The sequence below is a fragment of the Lissotriton helveticus genome, chromosome 8, assembly GCF_964261635.1.
Source record: "Lissotriton helveticus chromosome 8, aLisHel1.1, whole genome shotgun sequence".
NCBI lineage: Eukaryota > Metazoa > Chordata > Amphibia > Caudata > Salamandridae > Lissotriton > Lissotriton helveticus.
Genome location: NC_136069.1, coordinates 1,675,387,996 through 1,675,408,670, shown reverse-complemented (window position 1 = coordinate 1,675,408,670; position 20,675 = coordinate 1,675,387,996). Strand labels below are relative to the sequence as shown.

General features: G+C 46.8%; 1 protein-coding gene across 3 annotated transcripts in view; it reads right to left on the bottom strand.

The window, feature by feature from the left end:
- The window catches only part of LOC144773619 (transient receptor potential cation channel subfamily M member 2-like), a 1,811,195-nt gene that overhangs the window by 403,743 nt on the left and 1,386,777 nt on the right, over positions 1 to 20,675 (bottom strand). For 2 of the 3 annotated variants that reach the window (XM_078658765.1, XM_078658766.1), the window contains one exon: positions 15,487 to 15,664. In XM_078658765.1, the coding sequence (XP_078514891.1) occupies positions 15,487 to 15,664 (178 nt within the window). Of the gene's footprint in view, positions 1 to 5,041; positions 5,291 to 15,416; positions 15,665 to 20,675 lie in introns of those variants that run through there. The other variant, XR_013600034.1, reaches the window with a different exon arrangement.

Below are 20,675 nucleotides of genomic sequence, written 5' to 3'. Positions count from 1 at the left end.
TGTGTTTATAAAATTATAATATTATAACTGTATTTTTTCTTTTCTTTTACAGATGCTAATTCTAAAGTTCGAAATTTCTAAAAACTGAAATTATAAAAAACAACTGCAAAAAATGTTTAAAATGTTTTGATATATACTACTGCCAAGGTAAGATTAAGTAATCCAAACGCTAACAATGCACTACTACATTCAGCTGTGCAATATCTATATAAACCTCCTACCAGCTACATACTATTGATACACTCCTGTAAATACCCAGTTAGTAACCATGCAGTGTAGAAATCTTCCTGTCAGCCCCATGCACTTCTCAAATCAGCCATCCAGCACTATCTACTTATCCTATCACTCCGCCAATACCTAAGCACTTATAAATTCACCATACACTCTGCTTGCAGCACTGTAATTATTCCAATTACTGGTCATGTACTTATGGAATGGCCTAGCTACTAACACAAGTACAGCTACAATATTCTGTGCACTGTCCATGCAGACCTCTAACCAGCTACATACTATTGATACACTCTTCTAAATACCCAGTTAGTATCTATGGAGTGTAGGAATTCTTCTGTCTCTACTACGTATTTCTCCAATTACCCATCCAGTACTATCTACGTATCCTATCACTCCACCAAAACCTAAGCACTTATAAATTCAGCATGCACTCTCTTTGCAACACTGAAATTATTCCAGGTACAAGTCATCTACTTAAGGAATGGCCTAGCCAGTAACGCTAGTACTGCTACAATATTCTGTGTACTATGCATGCAGACCTCTAACTAGCTATATACTATTGATACACTTTTCTAAATACCCAGTTCATACGTATGCAGTCTATGAATCCTCCTGTCAGTCCTGTGCACTTCTCTAATAACCCAGCCAGCACTATCTACTTATCTTATCACTCCGCCAATACCTATGCACTTATAAATTCAGCATGCACTCTGTTTGCAGCACTGTAATCATTCCTGTTATTAGTCATGTACTCATGGAATAGTCTAGACTGTAACACTAGTACCGCTACAATATTCTGTGTACTATGCATGCAGACTTCTAACCAGCTACATACTATTAATACAGTCTTCTAAATACCCAGTTAGTACCTAAGAATCCTCCTGTCTCTCCTATGCACTTGTCAAATCACCCATCCAGCACAATCTACTTATCCTATCACTCCACCAATACCTAAGCACTTATAAATTCACCATACACTCTGTTTGCAGCACTGTAATTATTCCAGTTACGATTCATGTACTTATGGAATGGCCGAGCTACTCCCACAAGTACAGCTACAATATTCTGGGCACTATCCATGCAGACCTGTAAACGGCTACATACTCTTGATATACTCTTGTAAATACCGAGTTAGTACCCATGCAGTCTATGAATCCTGCTGTCTGTTCCATGCACTACTCCAATCACCGGTACAGCACTATCTCCTTATCCTATCACTCCACCAAATGTATGAAACTTATATAGCGCAGGACTTACCCTGGGGCATCTCCGCGCTTGCTTAGGGAACCCGTCCTGGTATTCCCCTGTGAGAAACCCCGGCAGGGTATCCACAAGGTGAAAGCCAGGCATCCCGCCGCGAGGGGCCGATGTGGAGATTAAGCAAGCTATTGCCCAGAGTCGCAGAGTGTGACCCCGTGAGTCGAGTAGGCACCGGAGCGAGAATTGTCAGACCGTGGAATTTATGAGCCCGAGACCCGCCGAGGCGGGGAATCGAACCCTGGTCCACGGTCGATCTCAGATTCCGGGTCTGCCGCCTCTAACCACTGAGCCACACTTCTCCACCAATACCTAAGCACCTATACATTCAGCATGCACTCTGTTTGCAGCACTGTAATAATTCCAGTTACAAGTAATGTACTTATGGAATGGTCTAGCCAGAAACAGTAGCATCGCTACAATATTCTGTGCACTATGCATGCAAACTTCTAACAAGCTACATACTATTAATACAGTCTTCTAAATACCCAGTTAGTACCTATGCAGTCTTGGAATCCTCCTGTCTCTCCCATGCACTTCTCAAATCACCCATCCAGCACTATCTACTGATCCTATCACTCCACTAGTTCCTAAGCACTTATAAATTCACCATACACTCTGTTTACAGCACTGTAATTATTCCAGTTACTAGTAATGTACTTATGGAATGGCCCAGACACTAAGGGGCCGATTCACAGAACTAACTTAAAACAAAATCCTAAACTAACTACTTTTGGTATTCACAGAAGTTAGGATTTTGTCTTAAGTTTGTCTTAAGATAGACTTAAGACAGACTTAAAACAGACTTAAGTTAGGATTTTGTCTTAAGTCTGTCTTAAGACAAACTTAAGACTAAATCCTAACTTCTGTGAATACCAAAAGTAGTAAGTTTAGGATTTTGTCTTCAGTTAGTTCTGTGAATCGGGCCCTATTACAAGTACAGCTACAATATTCTGTGCACTATCCATGTAGATCTCTAACAAGCTACATGCTATTGATACACTTTTTTTTTTTTAATTGTCCTCATTTGCCACCTTGGTTTTGCTTTTATGATGAAAGCCAATGGTATACAAGTGGAGTGCTGTCTCAGATTAAAACATCTGGCAGGGCTTAGCTTGTCCAACTGTACTCTACCCTCAGCTCATCCAACTTCAACCATTTGTAGGCATCAAACAAAAACCAGTGAAAGGTGGAGAATCTTGCCACAATCGTGTCAGGCCCTGGATTTAGTTTTATTGGCTTAATCATAGGACCCGAGAATTATTATTTTTTTTTTTTTAAACGGATGCCCAATGTGCCCAGACCAATAAGTGCCAAAACGCTCTTTTATTCGAATTGCCGGCCCTTCCCAGATCTAGCTTGGAGACAGCCAAAATGGAAGTGAACCAATCTTCTATTGTAGGGGGTAGAGAGTCTTTCCATGTCTTACATATCTCCCTTCTGGCCAGCAAAATTAGATAGAAAACTAGCTTCTTCTCCATACTCTGAACACCATCCAGGATACCAAAGATGACAAGTGGGAGATCAATAACAATGTTGAAGTTCAAGGACGATGACAGAGTTGTACTTATTGCTTCCCAGAATGTGGTCAGGGAGGAAAACTCAAAAAACATATGGCAGTCCAAAGCGGCCGCTTAACCACACTTAGGGCATGCCACCACGCTACCCGAAGAGAACTTTGAGAGCCTTAGAGGGGAATAGTAGGCTCTATGCATGGAAAAGATATGATTTCTTCGAAGCCAAGATGGTTTCACAACCTCTCACAACATTTCACAAGATCAGGTCCAGAGTTCTTGCAAATTGCTGTCTCCCATAGAGGAAGACCAAAGCTCATCAGGAAGTGAAAAGACACCCTCTCTTTCTTCTATGATCAGTTTGTACCATGTTGAGATTTCTTTTTTGGCAGGAGATTTATCAACCAAAAGGGATATTAACTGGCTATGCCCACCTAGGGGAAGTTTGTTTCCACGGGTTGGCCTGGAGCTATGTGCATGGGACCAGCTAGATATTTGTATGTACTTAAACCTAGCAAAGTTAGGGCCTGTAATGTTTCTCAGGTATTCCCAGGTATTGCTGTCTGCAATGTTCCAATTAAAGTGCATAAAAGAATAAAGTGCAAATGTGTGTCACCACCACAGTAAACTATTTAAGTTACTGTAAAAAGTGCTACATATGGCCCCAAGGAAAGCTCGCTATTTCACATCGGGTGCCAGTATCGAGGACGGGCAAGTCCCTGTGTTAAATGCTTCACCAAATTCTTCTTCACACGGAAGAAAACCGCACACCAGAGATTAGCAAGTAATCTCTGGTGTGCGGTTATCGTGAGCAAGGTGGGGTTGAAACGCGTTGGTGGTGGTGTGGTGATGACAATTGCAAGTTTGCAATAAAATAGATTACTTGCTAATCTCTGGTGTGCGGTTTTCTTCCGTGTGACGAAGAATTTGGTTAAGCATATATATATATATATATATATATATATATATATATATATATATATATATATATATATATATATCTCTCACCAAAGGTTCCTTCGTAGAAAGGAAAACACCGCACTCCAACAGGGTGTGATACTTCAAGGTTTCATTCTTGTGTAGTTAGTGACTTGTCAGTGTTCTCGAAAATAAGGCAGTCAAGAGGTTAACCCCTTTGTAGGTTAAGGTTTTTCTAGCACAGTTCCTAATTGACTAAAATCATTTCTTAACTGGCGGGTCTCATGATGCGGCCTTCAAACTCCCCACCCACTTTTCATTTATACATATTGGGATTTCATGCTTTTTCATTTCTGTAAATCATTTACATGCAGCCCCTTGTCCTTCTACTCCACCATGTGGGGGTCTACATTTTTATGAATGCAGATGACACTGTTTTCTTTCACCTTACCATATCCAAGGCCCACAAATGCTCAGACCGAGGTACTGGCACCCTGACAGACGTTTTGTAAAGTATCCAGTGGTGGATGACCACCAATTTCCTGAGGTTAAAGCCATCAAAGACAGAGATTTCTACTAAACAGAATTAAAATGTTAAAATGTTTGTTCGCAGCCACTATCTAAGTAAAGGCCAGAGATCTTTTCCTTATGAGTTCCGCACAAATCAGTAAATAGATCAGGTGTCCTGCCACCTTCAGTGTTCTTCCTTCAGTGTCTATTCACTTCGAGAGACCCCTCCCTTTGTGACAAACACACACTGAAATCCTGTTCTCCCCATTCAAATCCAAATTAATGTGAGTGAAGATACATTGACTGTGGTGTAGTGTATAATCAGTTTATTTTTCCTAAACTGTTAATTGACTTCAGAGGACAAATAGCATTATGGTTGGACACAACAGCACAGGAGCAGTAGATAAAACTCTCTAAGGAAGGCTGAGAATATTTGGAGCTCTAACTGTGGAAAGAGATTCTGCCTCTGTGTACGATCCACAGAGAAATAGATGCATGTCTGAGGGTAAATAGTAACAAATTAGGAATGACAACAAACACCAACAGTGTCATGTCAGGGCGAATATACCTGTTGTGGCCTTGACTATGTCATACTTTGAATCTTTTGACATGTTGGGTGGATATGTGAGCTTGATACGAGAAGGAGCAGAAGCAGAGGTGAGAATATCAGAGAGCAATGCTTAGAGATTGGAGAAGAGACAAAGAGAGCGCTGGAACAGAAGGGCAGTAATGTGAACACAGAATACAAATAGTAGACAACAAACCGCGTTCATATGTGAGTCTATGCCTAAGAAACAGATCTGAAGAGCAACATAGAGAGACAGAGTTATTGAAGTGGAAAAAGAATGAAAAAGAAAGCTCTGTTGAAAATAAGGGTGACACTACCAACCAGAATATAAGATCCTTAAGTATTGCCCGGCGGTGTCGCCTCTTGAACCCATAAAGAAGGTAAACTATTGAAGAGGCAGGCGCTGGAGACTGGAATGCAGGAAACAAGGTTTTTATTCTCTCCGGAGGAGAACACAACGAAACGGACAGAAGGTATCGTTCTGAGGTGCTCTAACTGCATCCCTGAGGCCTGGCCTCTTATACACAAGTTTATCTCTTTATTGCATGTAACACATTCTCGTCGATACTTTGATGTACGGAAAGACATCCTCAGAATCCCCCTTCCCAGCCCGTTCCCACGCAAGGTTACAGTGGAAGTCCCCACCCCGTTCACAACAGGTGATGATCATCGCGCAGCTGGATATTCCGCCGATTCACGGAGTGTGTGGGGTTCGATCGGATCTCGTAGGGCGGGGGGCTTTGATCAACCCGGGGATCCCTTGCTGGGGGGAAACTTTCTATTGTACGGGGAGGGGCAAGGAACAGTATCGGCAGAGCTGGGTGTCGGCCTGGGAACGAGGAAGACGAACGGGCACACGGGGAAAAGGGGTTTGCATCAAAGGGCCGGGGATCATGAATGGGAAGAAGGGAGGTGTTGCGCTGGGAACAGGACGAGGGCCTGGGGCAGAGCAGCGCCGAAGAGGGGTTTTATGATTCGCGGCAGGTGCAGGCAGGGGGGGTTGTCAGCGAAGCTAGGAGGGGGAGAGAGGCGCGCTGGCTCTCGGCGAGAGCAGGGAAGCCATGGTGCTCAAAATGGCGGTTGTTTTACGCGCACAAAAGGTTTAAGGAGAGCAAGAGGGCGCCGATAATGTTGACGGTTTCAGCCCAACTTTCAACAGTCCCCCCTTTTCAACATATCTAGCCACCTTGCTTTACTCAATGTCAATTTTCATCAAATTCCTAACTTCGGTATCATACAATGCTCTCATATGTTCGCTTCCAATGTCCACAGTTTTGGGAAAAATACAACTCGCACATAAAGAACACATAGGTGGCAGACATTGAATTCCTAAGCATAGGCCACATATTACAACTACAGGAATCAGGATAATGGTGAGCAGTCTCCAGCCCCAGCTTTTGACGGTGTCCCAGAACCAACCACCAAGCGACCATTCTTCTTGCTCTTGGTGAACTTCCGAAGAGAGTCTGTGAAGATGTTCGATGGCTTTGTACACTGAGGGTGAGTTGTCCGGTATGTATGTACAACAGCTGGACCCAATAATGCGGCATGCTCCTCCACGGTCCGCCAGAACCACATCTAGAACGAGGCGGTTCTGAAGAGCCACCAAACGGACCGCTTGGAGCTCGGCAGTGTTGTTGGCAAAGATGCCCGCTGTGATGTTCATGGTTGTCTCGACTGCCTGAGTCAAATGTCGGATGGCACGGCTGTTTGCCATCGGGCCCCAGAGGGGGACGAGTCCTTTCATAGCATCGAGGAACTGCGCCCCTGTTGAGTCGGCTTGCTCAACGTCTTTGGCTCGTTTTTGCCTGTGGTGATTCGCTGGGGCCACATAAGTTGGAGGAAGGACGAAGGAGATGTAGCAAGTGCCCCCCCAGCCTTTGGGGAGCCAGGTGTAGGCCTTCGTGCCGCAGATGAAATACATGTTTGGGGATGACACAAAGGAAGGTGGATCCGTGGAATCCAGAGTGCTGGTAAAGCGGCAAGCGCTGCGACCCACCAGCTGTGTCCCAAGTCCTTCTACACACATGTGGCCTGTGACGTTGATGACCGACAGGGCCACAGTCAGAGTGGCAGCTGTTCGTTTCCGCAGATAGGAGAAGGTGGGTCTGGTTGGATTGTTGAACACCTGCATTTCGATTCGTTCTTTAGCCGGGATGTCCATTTGGATCGAGTCGCTGGGGGTCAGCGGGCAGAAGTGTGTCTTTGTCTTGTTTCGCCCGGCCCCGTGAGAAGAATGTGCTGCAGTTCTGCTGGAGGTGGCATTGCCCGTATAGCTCTCTTGCAGGAGGATCAGCCAGGCAAGGCAGGAGCCGTGGACAGAGAAGGGTGAAGGGATGAATGGTATTGAATGTCCAGTGGCATGGGGTAGCAACCCACAGATCCAGCAGTTGGTGGTGTTGGTGGCAAGATTGTGCTGGTGAAGTAGCTGCACGAAAGAGTTGTTCCAAAACTCCTTTCGCCTCTCTCTTAGTTGAGGAGAGAGCGAAATTAGATAATGTTCCTTCATGGTGGTAGGCTGAGCAGTGGTTAGGAATGTTTCGTGAGCAGGTGCGTGTTCTTCCATAATCCAGAGCGTAGTCATGAGGAGAAAACAGAGGAGGATTACGATGAAGAGTGCAATTGTCTTTGAGCTATGGGGTCTGTCTGTTCTCGGATTTCTGTAGTGGGTATTTCCTGCTGTCTCCGTCGGCTTCTTATTTGGCGCTTCCATCATCTTCTTATCTGGCGCTTCCATCATCTTCGTCTTCAAGGTGCTCGGTAGTGGGCAGGACCACAGACTTAGTTTTAGCTTCTCTCCAGGTAACCCTTGGTAGTTTGGGTCACCGTTCTGAGATCCTTTAACCTAGTCCGTGGCCTACTTAGCCTAAGCTCCCTCCTTTCGACGCAGGAAATACCCTTCTCGAGATGGCACAGTGGGGTCAGGATGTTTTGAAAGTTCAAGTGTCTCAGTATCAGGATAGCAGTTCAACGATGGTCGGTCCTGGTTCAGGAGCTCTTCTTGGGTGTTGACGGTGTCTGTTGTGGCCAGGGCTGGGGAGACCTTTTTGCAGTGATGAGCGTGCAGCCAGTGTTTCTTCCCCTCCACTCGAAGTGCGGTCCGAGTGGTGATCAGCACTTGCCAGGGGCCCGTCCACCGGGGTTCCAAACTCTTTGATCGCTGAAAATTCCGGATCAGCACGAAGTCCCCCGGCTGGATGGCGTGACCCGGACCCCTGGAAGCATCGGGGATGGCCTGCTGCACCTGCTGATGAAGGACAGACAAAGTTTCAGTCAATTTGTACAGATAATCAGACATTAGGACGTCCGGAACGTCATGAATGGAAGTTGGTTTCGGGGCAGACCAGACGCTCATGGGTCGACCGAAGACAACTTCATAAGGGGTTAAGTGATGTCGGGTGGGGGTAGAGCGCATCGATAGCAATGCCAATGGGAGGGCGTCTGGCCATTTCAGGCCCGTGGTAGCCACTATTTTGGCCAGTTTAAGCTTTAGTGTGGCATTGTGTCGTTCGACAAGCCCAGCAGATTGAGGGTGGAAGACTGCGTGGAATTTCTGTTTAATACCCAGCCCATTTAGGATGAGCTGGATAACTTTGGCTACGAAGTGGGGGCCATTATCACTCCATAAAACACGACAGAGGCCATAACGGGGGAAAAACTCCTTTAACAGAACCTTTGCAGTGGCCATAGCGGTGTTGTCACGGGTTGGATATGCTTCCACCCACTTGCTAAATGCGCACACCACGACGAGCACATATTTTAAGCCTTGGCATCTGTCTAGCTGGATGTAGTCCATCTGCAGGACTTCAAATGGGTGGTTTGGGACCCCAAATCCCCCCCGGGGTACTACAGTTCCTTTCCCGGGGTTGTGTTGCAGGCATATTAAGCATTGTTGGACCAGGCGTTTGGCGGAATCTGGGATCTTGTCATTGTGCCAAACCCTGGAGACAAGTTCGATCATGGGGGCTGATCCTATGTGGGCAGGGGAGTGTGCCATGGTTAATATGGGAATCAAGTATGAATCAGGTAGCAACCATCTGTTCGTGTCTTTTGTCCGCCAGCAGCCTTCATCGTCTTTCAATCCCACCCGTGTCCATTCAGTCAATTCGTGTTGTGTGCTAGACGTTTGTATGTCTCTAATTGTGTCCTTGGCGTCAGTCCAGTTTTCTGCTTGTGACCTGGTCACGTACATATGTGTTGTCGTTCTATTTTCAGCTGTCGTTCGGGCGGTGATGTCGGCTAGTGCATTTCCCTGTCCAATAATGTCTGTCACTTTCTTGTGTGCCTGGCATTTGATAACGGCAAGTTTGTTGGGGAGGAGGACAGCTTCGATTAAGGCGGAGACTAAATCCCCGTGCAAAATGGGTGTGCCGTGTGAGGTCAAGAATCCTCTCTCCCTCCAGAGGAGCCCAAAATGGTGAACCACCCCGAAGGCATACTGGCTGTCGGTGTAAATGTTCGCTGTGGTTCCTGTTGCCAGGATGCAGGCTCGCGTCAAAGCAATCAGTTCCGCTGCCTGGGCAGATCGCTGGGTGATGCGGGCTGTTTCTACTACAGTTCGAGCCGTGGTGACTGCATAGGCAGCGGAAGTGGTACCATCGGAGAGTTTGATGCAAGAAGCGTCCACCCACAACTCCCCGTCGGGGTCAGGGAAAGCCGTGTCTCTGAGATCGACCCTACTCCTGGTCTGTTCGTCCGTAAGAGTCACGCAGTCATGTACGGGGTGCACATTGGGATCGTTCTCTGGCAAGGGTAACAGAGTTGCTGGGTTCAGTGTGGTGCATCTTTTCAGGGTGATATGGGGGGCAAGCAAGGTCAGTTCGTATCCAGTCAGTCGTGCACTCGTCAGATGTTGCGTCTTGGTTTGGTTCAGGAGGGTGTCGACTGCATGGGGTACCAGTACCGTGAGGGAATTCGAGAGTACAATCCCCTCACTCTGTCGGATAGAGATTGCAGCAGCAGCTACAGCTCGAAGGCAGGCAGGCAAGGCTCTGGCGACAGGGTCAAGAGTGGCAGAGAAGTAAGCGCACGGTCGTTGCTTAGGGCCGATGGCCTGGGTCAGGACAGATAAAGCGCACCCCTCCCTTTCGTGAGTGTAAAGGGAGAAGGGCTTTTTGTAATCAGGGGTACCTAGGACAGGGGCTGAGCAAAGGGCATCTCGCAGTTCTGTGAAGGAAGTTTGACACTCAGGGGTCCAAGGGAGTGGGAAAGGGACGTCTTTGTTTAGCAGAGAAAGCAGTGGTTTTACAACGAGGCTGAAGTTTGGTAACCATTGTCGGCAGAAGGAGGTGAGGCCTAATAGGGAGCGAACCTGCTTCTGGGTCTTAGGGACAGGGGTATCTAGAATGGTTTGGATTCGATCTGGGGTGAGTTTTCTTCCATCTTTGGACAAGAGGTGGCCTAGGTAAGTGACCTGGGGTAGGCAGAATTGCAACTTCTTCTTGGAGACCTTGTGGCCATTTTCCGCAAGGAAGTGCAAGAGTTGAATGGTGGCGGTAACCGCTAGAGGGGTGGTGTCGGCTGCCAAAAGGATGTCATCGACATATTGTACCAACACCACTCCGTCGGGTAACTGGACTTGGTCTAGTTGTCTTTTGAGGGCCTGGCTGTAAATGCTAGGGCTTTCCGTGTAGCCTTGAGGCGCTCGGCAAAACCTATATGAGCGGGCTTTTAGGGTAAAGCCGAAGAGATATCGGCTGTCTGGGTGGATGGGGATGGAGAAGAATGCGTTCTTGAGGTCGATGACGGAAAAGGTGGTGGCAGTGGATGGAATCAAGGTCAGGATGGTGGTGATGTCTGAGACCACAGGGTACTGGGGTACCACCACTTTGTTGATCTCTCGGAGGTCGATGATGAAACGGTATGCTTTCTCATCTCCCTCTCCCTGCTTCTTGATAATGGGCAAGATAGGGCTGTTGCAAACGTTGCTAACCACTTCCTCTACCACTCCTGCGTCTATCAGTGACTGGATAATCATTACCAATGCCTTCTCGCCCTCTGGCGATATCCGATATTGTGGGAGTTTTGGGAGTGTTGCGTCTGGTCGGACAGTAATGTGCACTGGGTCAATTAACATACGCCCTACGTCCGAATCCGCTTTGGCCCACAGATACGGAGGTAGAGTGTCAAGCAGGGACGCGTCAACGTCGGTGATGGAAAACATGTGTCGGGGGGAGCAATGTCTAAGCAGAACGGGGTTGTCGTAAAGAAACACTCGAACTCCATCTTGAGAACACCTGATCGTCGCTCGGAAGTGTTTCAGTAAGTCAAGTCCCATAATGGCGTCAGGGCTATTGGAGGAAAGCAAGAACGTGGTGTCGGTGGTGTTGTTTTCTACGTCAAAGAGAATCGGGGCAGACAAAGGGTTGGTGGAGGGCGTTCCATCGAAACCTGTCGATGTTATGAGTGAGCCAGACAAGGGTGCCCTTGGAATCAGTCGTTTAGATAACGCACTACGTGTTGCGCCAGTGTCTACCAGAAATGGAGACTTGGTACCCAGGACCTTAGCAGTGACATAAGGGCCCTGCTGGTCAACATAGAGCTCGACTGGATCCCTCCCTCGCCCTTGGCTGTCCTATGCGAAGGTGTGAGTATCGTCATAGTCAGATTGTTGATATTGGTTCTGCCTGGGTCGGTCGAACGTATTTGGTCTGCTTGATCTGTCGTTAGTCGCGTCATTTGGGGGCCCTCGTTGTTGTCCCTTAGGTCTCGGTCCGTTTGCTACGTCCCTGGGGTCTTTGTTTCTGATCATTTCCAGAAGAACTGGGCACTGGGATTTCCAATGGCCAGTCCCTTTGCAGAAAGCGCACTGGTTTTCTCTAAGGTCTGTGCGTCCACTGTAGGAAGTCAGAGTGCGGTCCTGGGGGAATGTAGTCTTAGGGACGTTTGTCTGGTAGTTTCCCCGGTATTGGTCTCGTCCTATAGTTACCCCTTGCAGTTTGGCAATCATCACCCTCTCTTTTAAGTCCTTCTTCTTTTTCTCTGTCGCCCTATCGTTTTCATTTTTCTGATGCTCATAATATTGGGCCATTTGGAGAATCGCTGTAGGTTTGGAGGCTGCCCAACTACTCTCGCTGGCCTGTAGTTTCTGGGAGATTTCCGATGATAGGCCCTTAACATAATTCTGGACAAACAGATGGTGTCCGGTTGCAGTGGTCATGTCCTGGCCGCTGTAATCGGAGAACACCGTTTCAAACCGGGAGAAGTATTCCGATACATCCTCCTGGGGTTTTTGGCGACAGGCTGTTACTATCGACCAGTCCACTTTCTTTTCTGGGATTAGGGTTTTTAATTTCTCTACGATTTTATCTGGGAGGTCTAGAATGGATTTCAAAGGCTTTTGTCCTGGTCCCCGTTGTTTATCCAGATCATTGAGTTGTGACCAGGTATGTCCAAACAGCTCAAGGTGGTCGACTTTCCGGATTTGCTTCCACACATCAGCTGGTAGACATAACCCGAAGAACAAGTCGATGTCAGCCAGGGTCATAATCGTTGAGCCCAGGGCTGTACCTAATTCAGTATAGAAGGCAGTGGGGTTTTTACGTAGGTCGGGTAGAGATTTCCGGAATGTCAGTATCTCTTGCCGGTCCCATGGCTGGTAGACCCAGTTGTACACTACCCTTCCCTTCGCGTCTTGGTTGTTTGCATCATCGTGAGTCCCTGTACCCCGAGGAGGAACCCAGTAAGGGGCAGCCTCTCGTATCGGCATCATGGTGTTAGATTGCTCGGTTGGTGGTTCGGTCACTACGGAGGCTGCGGATTTAGCTCCCGGCTTTCGTTCAGTGAGGTGGCGGAAAACCTCAAGCGTACGCGTAAGGAGGTCCGACACATCACACTCGCCCTCATCCCCGATATCGACCTTCCGGTACAGAGTCCTTAGGCTCTCGGGACCTTTGTCTCGATATCGGTCCTCGTATGCATTCAAGACATGATAACACAGTCGCACGGTAAAATGTCGTCTGTGACTCCCTGTATACGAGCTGAACATATCTGTGATGTACTCTTCATCATCCTTCCTTTCTACCAGTGTCCTTGCTATTTTGTCGATCCCCGCTCGCTCATCTTTGTCTAGTCTGTTTGTTCTTGCAGGGCCAGCCCCTCGAGTCTCATGGTCGTCTAACGTTGTTGTTGATGCGGGTTTTAATACAAGGGGTTCGGCTGGCACAAAGGCCATTGGGGCCGACGCTGTGGCGGTACCTTCGTTTGTACCTGGGGGTGGCGCGTGCTGCGCCAAGGGTTGAGAAGGGGCATATGGAGGGGGCATGTAGATGATAGGAGGACCTAACAGCAGGTCCTCATTGGCTCGTTGTTTCGAGGGTAAATCAGGGTAGAGCATGGAGGGAGTTCTAACCGGACACTGGCTTGGCGTTTCCATTTCTAGTTTCTGTTTAGCTTTCTCTCTTTCCTTTATCTCTTTTTCTAAGTTCTGGGCAGCTAGGTGGGCTGCTTTTCGCAGCTCTTTTTCCAGCCTACTCTCAGTTTTCTTTTTACGTTGTTCAGTTTCTTTTCGCCACATGCCGAAACTGTCAAGCATAGTGGGTGTTGTCTTGTTTTTACCCAGGGCAGTTTCTAGCGTTTTTATTTTATCATCATCGAAGGATCCTATTAGGGGCCACTGACTTTCTTGACCCTTTTTCGTATATTTATGCCATAGTTTACTATAGGCTATAGCGGTCAATCCATGCTTCATGAACATGTCCTTATTAGGGGTGCCTTCCAGTGGGGCTGGATGGTCCATCTCTAATAAGCGGTCCGGGCTAAACAGGCTACTAATCAGTGGGGAGAAGACAGACATGACGGCTCGTAACGAGGGACTAAAAAGTCAGCACTGCCTATCTTATCACTAGGTGCAAAGACTGGACAGAATATTTCTATTCTACGTTGTTTGCAGGCAGTGAATACCTCATGGATCAAAATAACAAAAGACCAATAAATAACAATGGGGAGAATGAGTAGGTCCGCAAAGATCTGCGTTACCTACCCTTTTCACTATCTGCAAAAAGGGTGGTCTCTTCCCTGTTTGCAGACAGGGAATCTCCAGGAAACAATAGTTTTGCGAACAACAGTTCAGTTTCAAGTGATTATTGAGTGGGGGAGAAAAAATAAGCACGGCTGCTGCCCTACCTATCCTCCACTGCTTGCAAAGAGAGAGAGCCCGTTGTTTCTCCGTTTGCAGACAGTGAATCTGCAAATAAATAAAAAGAGCAATACTAGTATTTTTTTAAACAATCAAGCAATCAAGCAATCATTTCGCAACTTGTCGTGATTACACGACCTTACCCGGACCGCATGGACAGTTTCTTGTCTTCCGAATCCAGCGCCCGATCGTCCTCTCTTCTCCGTTATCCTCGCGGCACTCCTTATGGTTCCCAGTCAGGACCGTAGATCACTCGAGAGAGGTCTGTTCGGAACCAGTGAAGTTCGGATGATCGGCTGTCAGACGAGGGTCTATCGGACAGACGCGTTCCCGATCGTTGCAGTCGTTCACTTTGTCGTCAGGACCTCTCCCACTGGATCCATGGGTCGCTGATGGGCCCCACGTTGGGCGCCAATTGTTGAAAATAAGGGTGACACTACCAACCAGAATATAAGATCCTTAAGTATTGCCCGGCGGTGTCGCCTCTTGAACCCATAAAGAAGTTAAACTATTGAAGAGGCAGGCGCTGGAGACTGGAAGGCAGGAAACAAGGTTTTTATTCTCTCCGGAGGAGAACACAACGAAACGGACAGAAGGTATCGTTCTGAGGTGCTCTAACTGCATCCCTGAGGCCTGGCCTCTTATACACAAGTTTATCTCTTTATTGCATGTAACACATTCTTGTCGATACTTTGATGTACGGAAAGACATCCTCAGAATCCCCCTTCCCAGCCCGTTCCCACGCAAGGTTACAGTGGAAGTCCCCGCCCCGTTCACAACAGGTGATGATCATCGCGCAGCTGGATATTCCGCCGATTCACGGAGTGTGTGGGGTTCGATCGGATCTCGTAGGGCGGGGGGCTTTGATCAACCCGGGGATCCCTTGCTGGGGGGAAACTTTCTATTGTACGGGGAGGGGCAAGGAACAGTATCGGCAGAGCTGGGTGTCGGCCTGGGAACGAGGAAGACGAACGGGCACACGGGGAAAAGGGGTTTGCATCAAAGGGCCGGGGATCATGAATGGGAAGAAGGGAGGTGTTGCGCTGGGAACAGGACGAGGGCCTGGGGCAGAGCAGCGCCGAAGAGGGGTTTTATGATTCGCGGCAGGTGCAGGCAGGGGGGTTGTCAGCGAAGCTAGGAGGGGGAGAGAGGCGCGCTGGCTCTCGGCGAGAGCAGGGAAGCCATGGTGCTCAAAATGGCGGTTGTTTTACGCGCACAAAAGGTTTAAGGAGAGCAAGAGGGCGCCGATAATGTTGACGGTTTCAGCCCAACTTTCAACAGCTCATCAATAAAAGATGTAAAGTAAAGTGGAGGAGAAGTAACAGAAGAAAGACTGAGGTTGCATGACTCACCTGAACATGGCAATCAGCAGGTTTATGAGCAGAAGGCCGGCAAACAGCAGGTACAGGCAGAGTAAAATGATCGTCAGCCCCTCTGGGAAGAGGGGTACTCCATCCAGGGATTCAGCACATTTCGGCAGAGTTACGTCTGACCCATCAGAGGTGCACGTGCTGTTATCAAAGTTTAATTCTAAAACAAAAATAAACACAATCATGCGACAGTAGGTAAGTCTCACGGGTCAAAATTCTTGGTCCTGCTTGTGGCACCAGGCACTTAAATTCAAAATGTTGTATTCATTTCTCTTTGGAACTCCCTACCCCTACCTCTGCGTTCTGAAATGTGCTTCTTGACTTTCCGTAAAGGAATTAAGACCTGGCTCTTCAATACTTAAACTGCTGTCCTGACGCTCCTCCCACCCTGTATATCGTTCTGTTTGCCTTAGCGCCGGGAAACCTCCGGGTAGCTGCGCGCTTAATAATGTAATTATAATAATAATAATAATATATCACGAAAGGAACTTATTAACAAGCCATTAGCAGCAATACAGGCAAGGCTGTAAGGTTAGCTCCAGATTTAGTTAGAACGGCAATCAGAGCTGTACAGGCTCACAGTCATGAAAGAGCACTTAAAATGGCAAAATCTACAACCCCAAAAAAGACGAACAACCATATTCGCTGTTTTCTCACACAAATGCAGAACTACAGGGTCTGACATGTGGATATGTTCAGCAGCATCAACTGCATGGAAATCTGCTGGAGTCTCGTGAATTAAAATAAGAACCAGTCTGTTCTACTAAAAGCATGCATTGACCCCTTGACATATCAGCCACCAAGTGAATATCAACATGCATAGGTGTTGGGGAGGTACGCAGTTTGAAAATAGTATTTTCACAGCTTCCACCCATTATGGCCGTGCAATTTCTCAACTCATTTCTAAATTCACATTGCCGTCAATACAGGGATATGTACAGAAGAGGTAAAGAAAGTCATCCTTGTTTCAACTAACGATGCAAACAAAAACCACCTACCTATGCTAGAACCCCCTCTCATCTAATCATGCGGGTTATATTTAAGGTAAAATGTGGAAGTCTCAATTAAACCCCCAGGGTAAACAACACTCAGTTACATTATAAAAAGGAGTGAAATGCCATTCTTTGAAATGTGTCATTATGTGGCTTCATCAAATCTTTCAAACAGAGGATGTGGTTTTGACTGTGGGTGGGTTATGGGCTAAAAATTCATTGTTGGTGGATGAATATCTGAATATGTTTGCTATACATGGCATTAGAAAAACACGTCACCACCCAATGTGTCTACTAGGGAATAAGTTGGACTATTGTGTACGAGTCTTCTAAGAGATAATAATCGATTGCTATGGCATAGTAATGAATAACCAGAGTTCTTATCTCATTTTAGTGGAGATCAATGAGAGCCATACATTATAGGAGCAATTCCCCCTATAGCAGTCATGAACCCGTGGGTGTGGTGGGACTCGCCCCGCTCCTTCCCATGAGGCAGGCAAGTCAAACTTCACCACCTGCAAGAGATAGATGGGATGACAGCTCTGGAGGGGGCCCACGGAGACCCAATCAATGATCTGTCCCTGCCGTGTTGCTCACTGTGGTGTGTACAACCTTCCCTCCATGACCGCTTGAACAAAATGCGAAGCCATATGAAACTTTACTTAAATGTCGTAGTTAGGCTACAGAGGAACCTACCTATAGATACAGCATTTCTACCCTGTCCAGCCAAACTAAGAGGCATAGTGGTGAAAGAAGAGCGGCATAATTCCACACAGCCATTCCCTCTCCTTTTTAGGTCGAGCATTCAAGACCTATTGTACCTTCTCTTGTGTACTTAAAGCCGTCCCTCTGCTATCCCTCTGCTATCGATTTGTTTGTTTTCAAGTCGTTTACAAATCCTTGCACGCTTGTGGTCAGTCCTGCCTCTTTGTCCCTCCTTATTCTACTACATTCCTCCCAGGCAGCAGGGACTAAGTACTGAATCATTACAATTTGATTGTATTTCTGCTCTTTGGGGGACTATTTCTTTCTTGGGTTCCTTCTCAGCACCAGAGCTGCTTGCATTTTATGATCTGTGAGTTCTGACTTTCTGTAAATAGGCTTGGGAAGGCTCTCTGGTTGCAGAGCTGCTCCCTCTGCCTTTCAATTAAAAACTGCCCTTTTATTTAATCAGCACAGGTATGTGAAGTATTTTAAAAGCATAATTCACAATGCCCCGTCTATGTCTGTGTGCCCTCCCCACCTACCCCTGCGTCTGCTGTTTGTTTTAACATTTTGTTTGCAATGATGTTGAAAAGACATTGTTATATTCAACAACAGCTGTTCTGTTTTCAGTGGAGCACTTTGATTTGTTACCATTTACAACCTCTGTGGGTGGTCATGCCTCTATTGGGGAAGGCCAGCTGTTGGGTGAGAGGAGCATCGTTCTTTGTCAAATGTACTCCTTCATTCTTTTTTCCGGGTCAGCTGTCTTTGTGTGCAGCGAACTAAAAAAGCTCATCCGACTATCCTTTATTATATTTAACTTCTCATTTAGATTGGGTATTTCTCGTGGTCACCAGTCATTGCTTTCCCTTTGTTCAGACTGTTCTTCCCTTCCCCTAGCAACAGAATAATGGCACGTGAGGAGACACCCAGCTGCGCTATTCGGGATAATGTTACTCTTTGCAGCATCTTGTTTTTTTTTATTTGAATTCCTGAGAGAATGTTAAGCATCTGGCTAAGAATTTTCCATTTACGTGTTGTCTCAGTGGCTTGTACTCGAGAACAGAATACTCTTGGTTTACTTTAGACCTGAGTCTGAATGCTTTCTTCTTTCCTAAAACTTTTTAGGTCTTGTATAGCGTTGCAGTGCAACGCACTGTTCGCTTTGCGAGACACGCAGTATACAGTATAGTGGGGGAAGCTCTGCCCAATTTCCGTCCATATTTTTCATTGGCTTAAATCGGAAATGCTGCATTCTGATTTGTTTTCGGTTTCTTTGTCCCACCTCCTCACGGCCATGTCGTCATTTTTCTGCTTCCATTGCTATTGGCCCCTTTACTTTACAAACTCTTTTGTTCCTCTGCCCCCCTCTCCTCGTGTAGTCAGTAACTTCTCTGCTCACCACCCTCTCCCCCCCACACCCGATCATGCCTTCTTGGACACCCGCAGGTTTGTTTATAAGGCAATAGGTCTCTCGTAATACGAGTACTATTGCATTTATAAATGGTTGTTTTCTCCTGGGATTGGCTGGCTGAGTCTCGCACTTTATTTTGTCTCATCTGTTCAGACATGGCTGTGTTACGCATGCATCATCCAGCTGCCGCTATACATCAACAGTGGCGTTTTCCCAAATCATGGAGGGTGGCAGTGACAGTACAAGCAGCGAACCCTGGTAGCCAGTACCGCATATCGCAAGACCGCGGTAAGCTAAATACAGTGTGGAAAAAACGGTATGGGCTGTTTGAACATATGGTCTCAAATTTGCTGGATCATTTTCTCTGCTGAGGGACGTGCATTTAATTATGCATTAGAAACCTTTTTTTCCTCGAGACAATTTTGAATGCACCGTGACTCAACAGCGCAGTTGCTCACACGTACGCAGCTACCAACATCCCCGACTTTGCTAAAGTAGCGCTGATTGTCTCAGTGGGGGCAGTTTTCCCCTGGAGTCACAGAATTATGCTATCCTGGTTCGCTCGTTGCTGCCAGCTCTGGGGTAGGGAAAAGAGTGTCTGCAACCAGTTGGGCATTCAGTGCTGCTGATGAACATGGAGGAAGGGGGCTGGGTGAGGGTCGTGATAAGTGACTCCTCCCGGCGCAGCGAGGAATTATTTGAGATTCTCAGCATGGTGTTGTGATTAAACATGAAAAATTCCACGGAGGCACGCGGCCTCAAACACAAGTAGAATTATAACACATGGCAATAAGCTGAGGCTGACTGGGGAAGGCGCGGGGGTGATGCGAGGCAGTGGAAACGCCTGAGACGAGATTTGGGGTCCACTGCCATTGACACTGGCATTGTCATTGGCAGTCACTATCTTCAAGTTTTAGGTGTGGATATTTCATAACGCCTAAAAATGTTAGAGGTGCTCCACTTTACAAGGTCAGGCTTCAATCTGAATGTGGCAACACACCTGCCTTTAGTGTTTAGTTCACACTGAAAATTCCACCCGTTCTACTGTAAGTGTTGTTAGTTATTTATATGCGTTTATAAAGCATTTAGAATTGCTCCTGCTATGACTGCCTGCCACTGGAATATAAATAAATACTTCCGTCTGCATGATTTTTTTTATAAATCCATAATATTCCGCTATTGAATCTAATGTTATTGCACTGCTAGACTGTCCTTGTGGTGGCGTAATGTACTTTTAGTGAATGCTAGATTCCTCCATTGTTCCTGTATATATGTGGCTCCCCCAGCTGCTATGCACTCTGAAGCATTTACAGCCTACAGACAAGTCAGGCTGTGCACTTGCTTCCTGACGGTTCTTCTAGAGCTAATGCAGGGTACAATCCTTCCACTATCATGCACTGTCTCCATTGTTTCATTTGCTTATCTCTTGTTTCTCGGAGAAATTTTGGATAGAACTTACTTACCAAAAAAAACTGATAGAGCGTGGGTTCACCTGCTCGTTTTACCATACTCACCTGGGCCCATAAAAACAACATACACACTTTGAACAGGTGACCCTTTATGCTCCACCAAAGCCCGGTGTCAATATCAAATTGGAGAATGTGATTGGACTGTTGCATGATAAGGGAACAACTGATGTACGAGGCCAGGAGGACACGTTCACAGGATCACATGAAGGTGTGGGGGTCATGGGCAGAGTACAGGGGCATCACTATCGAAAGGATTAATCCTTCAGTGACAGCTATAAACAACAAAGCTCGATCATTTATCAATCCAGGGCTGGAAACATTGCAGAGATTCAAATATACTGTCTGGGGGTTGGGGAGAAGAGGGTTTTATGGATTAGGACACCTGTGTTGTATTGTTAATATGTGACTTTTTTGCTCTATGGGCTACAAAAACTAATAAAGTGTGTTATAAAAAAGTGTCAGAGTAGAAGACCCCTGCATCTCCTTGCTCAGGTCACTTTAAAACAGTGGCTATGGCGCAGGCTACAAATTCATCCATGGCTCTCCCCTGAGAGCTGATCCAGCAGGCAGTCACTGCTGCTTTGCAAAACA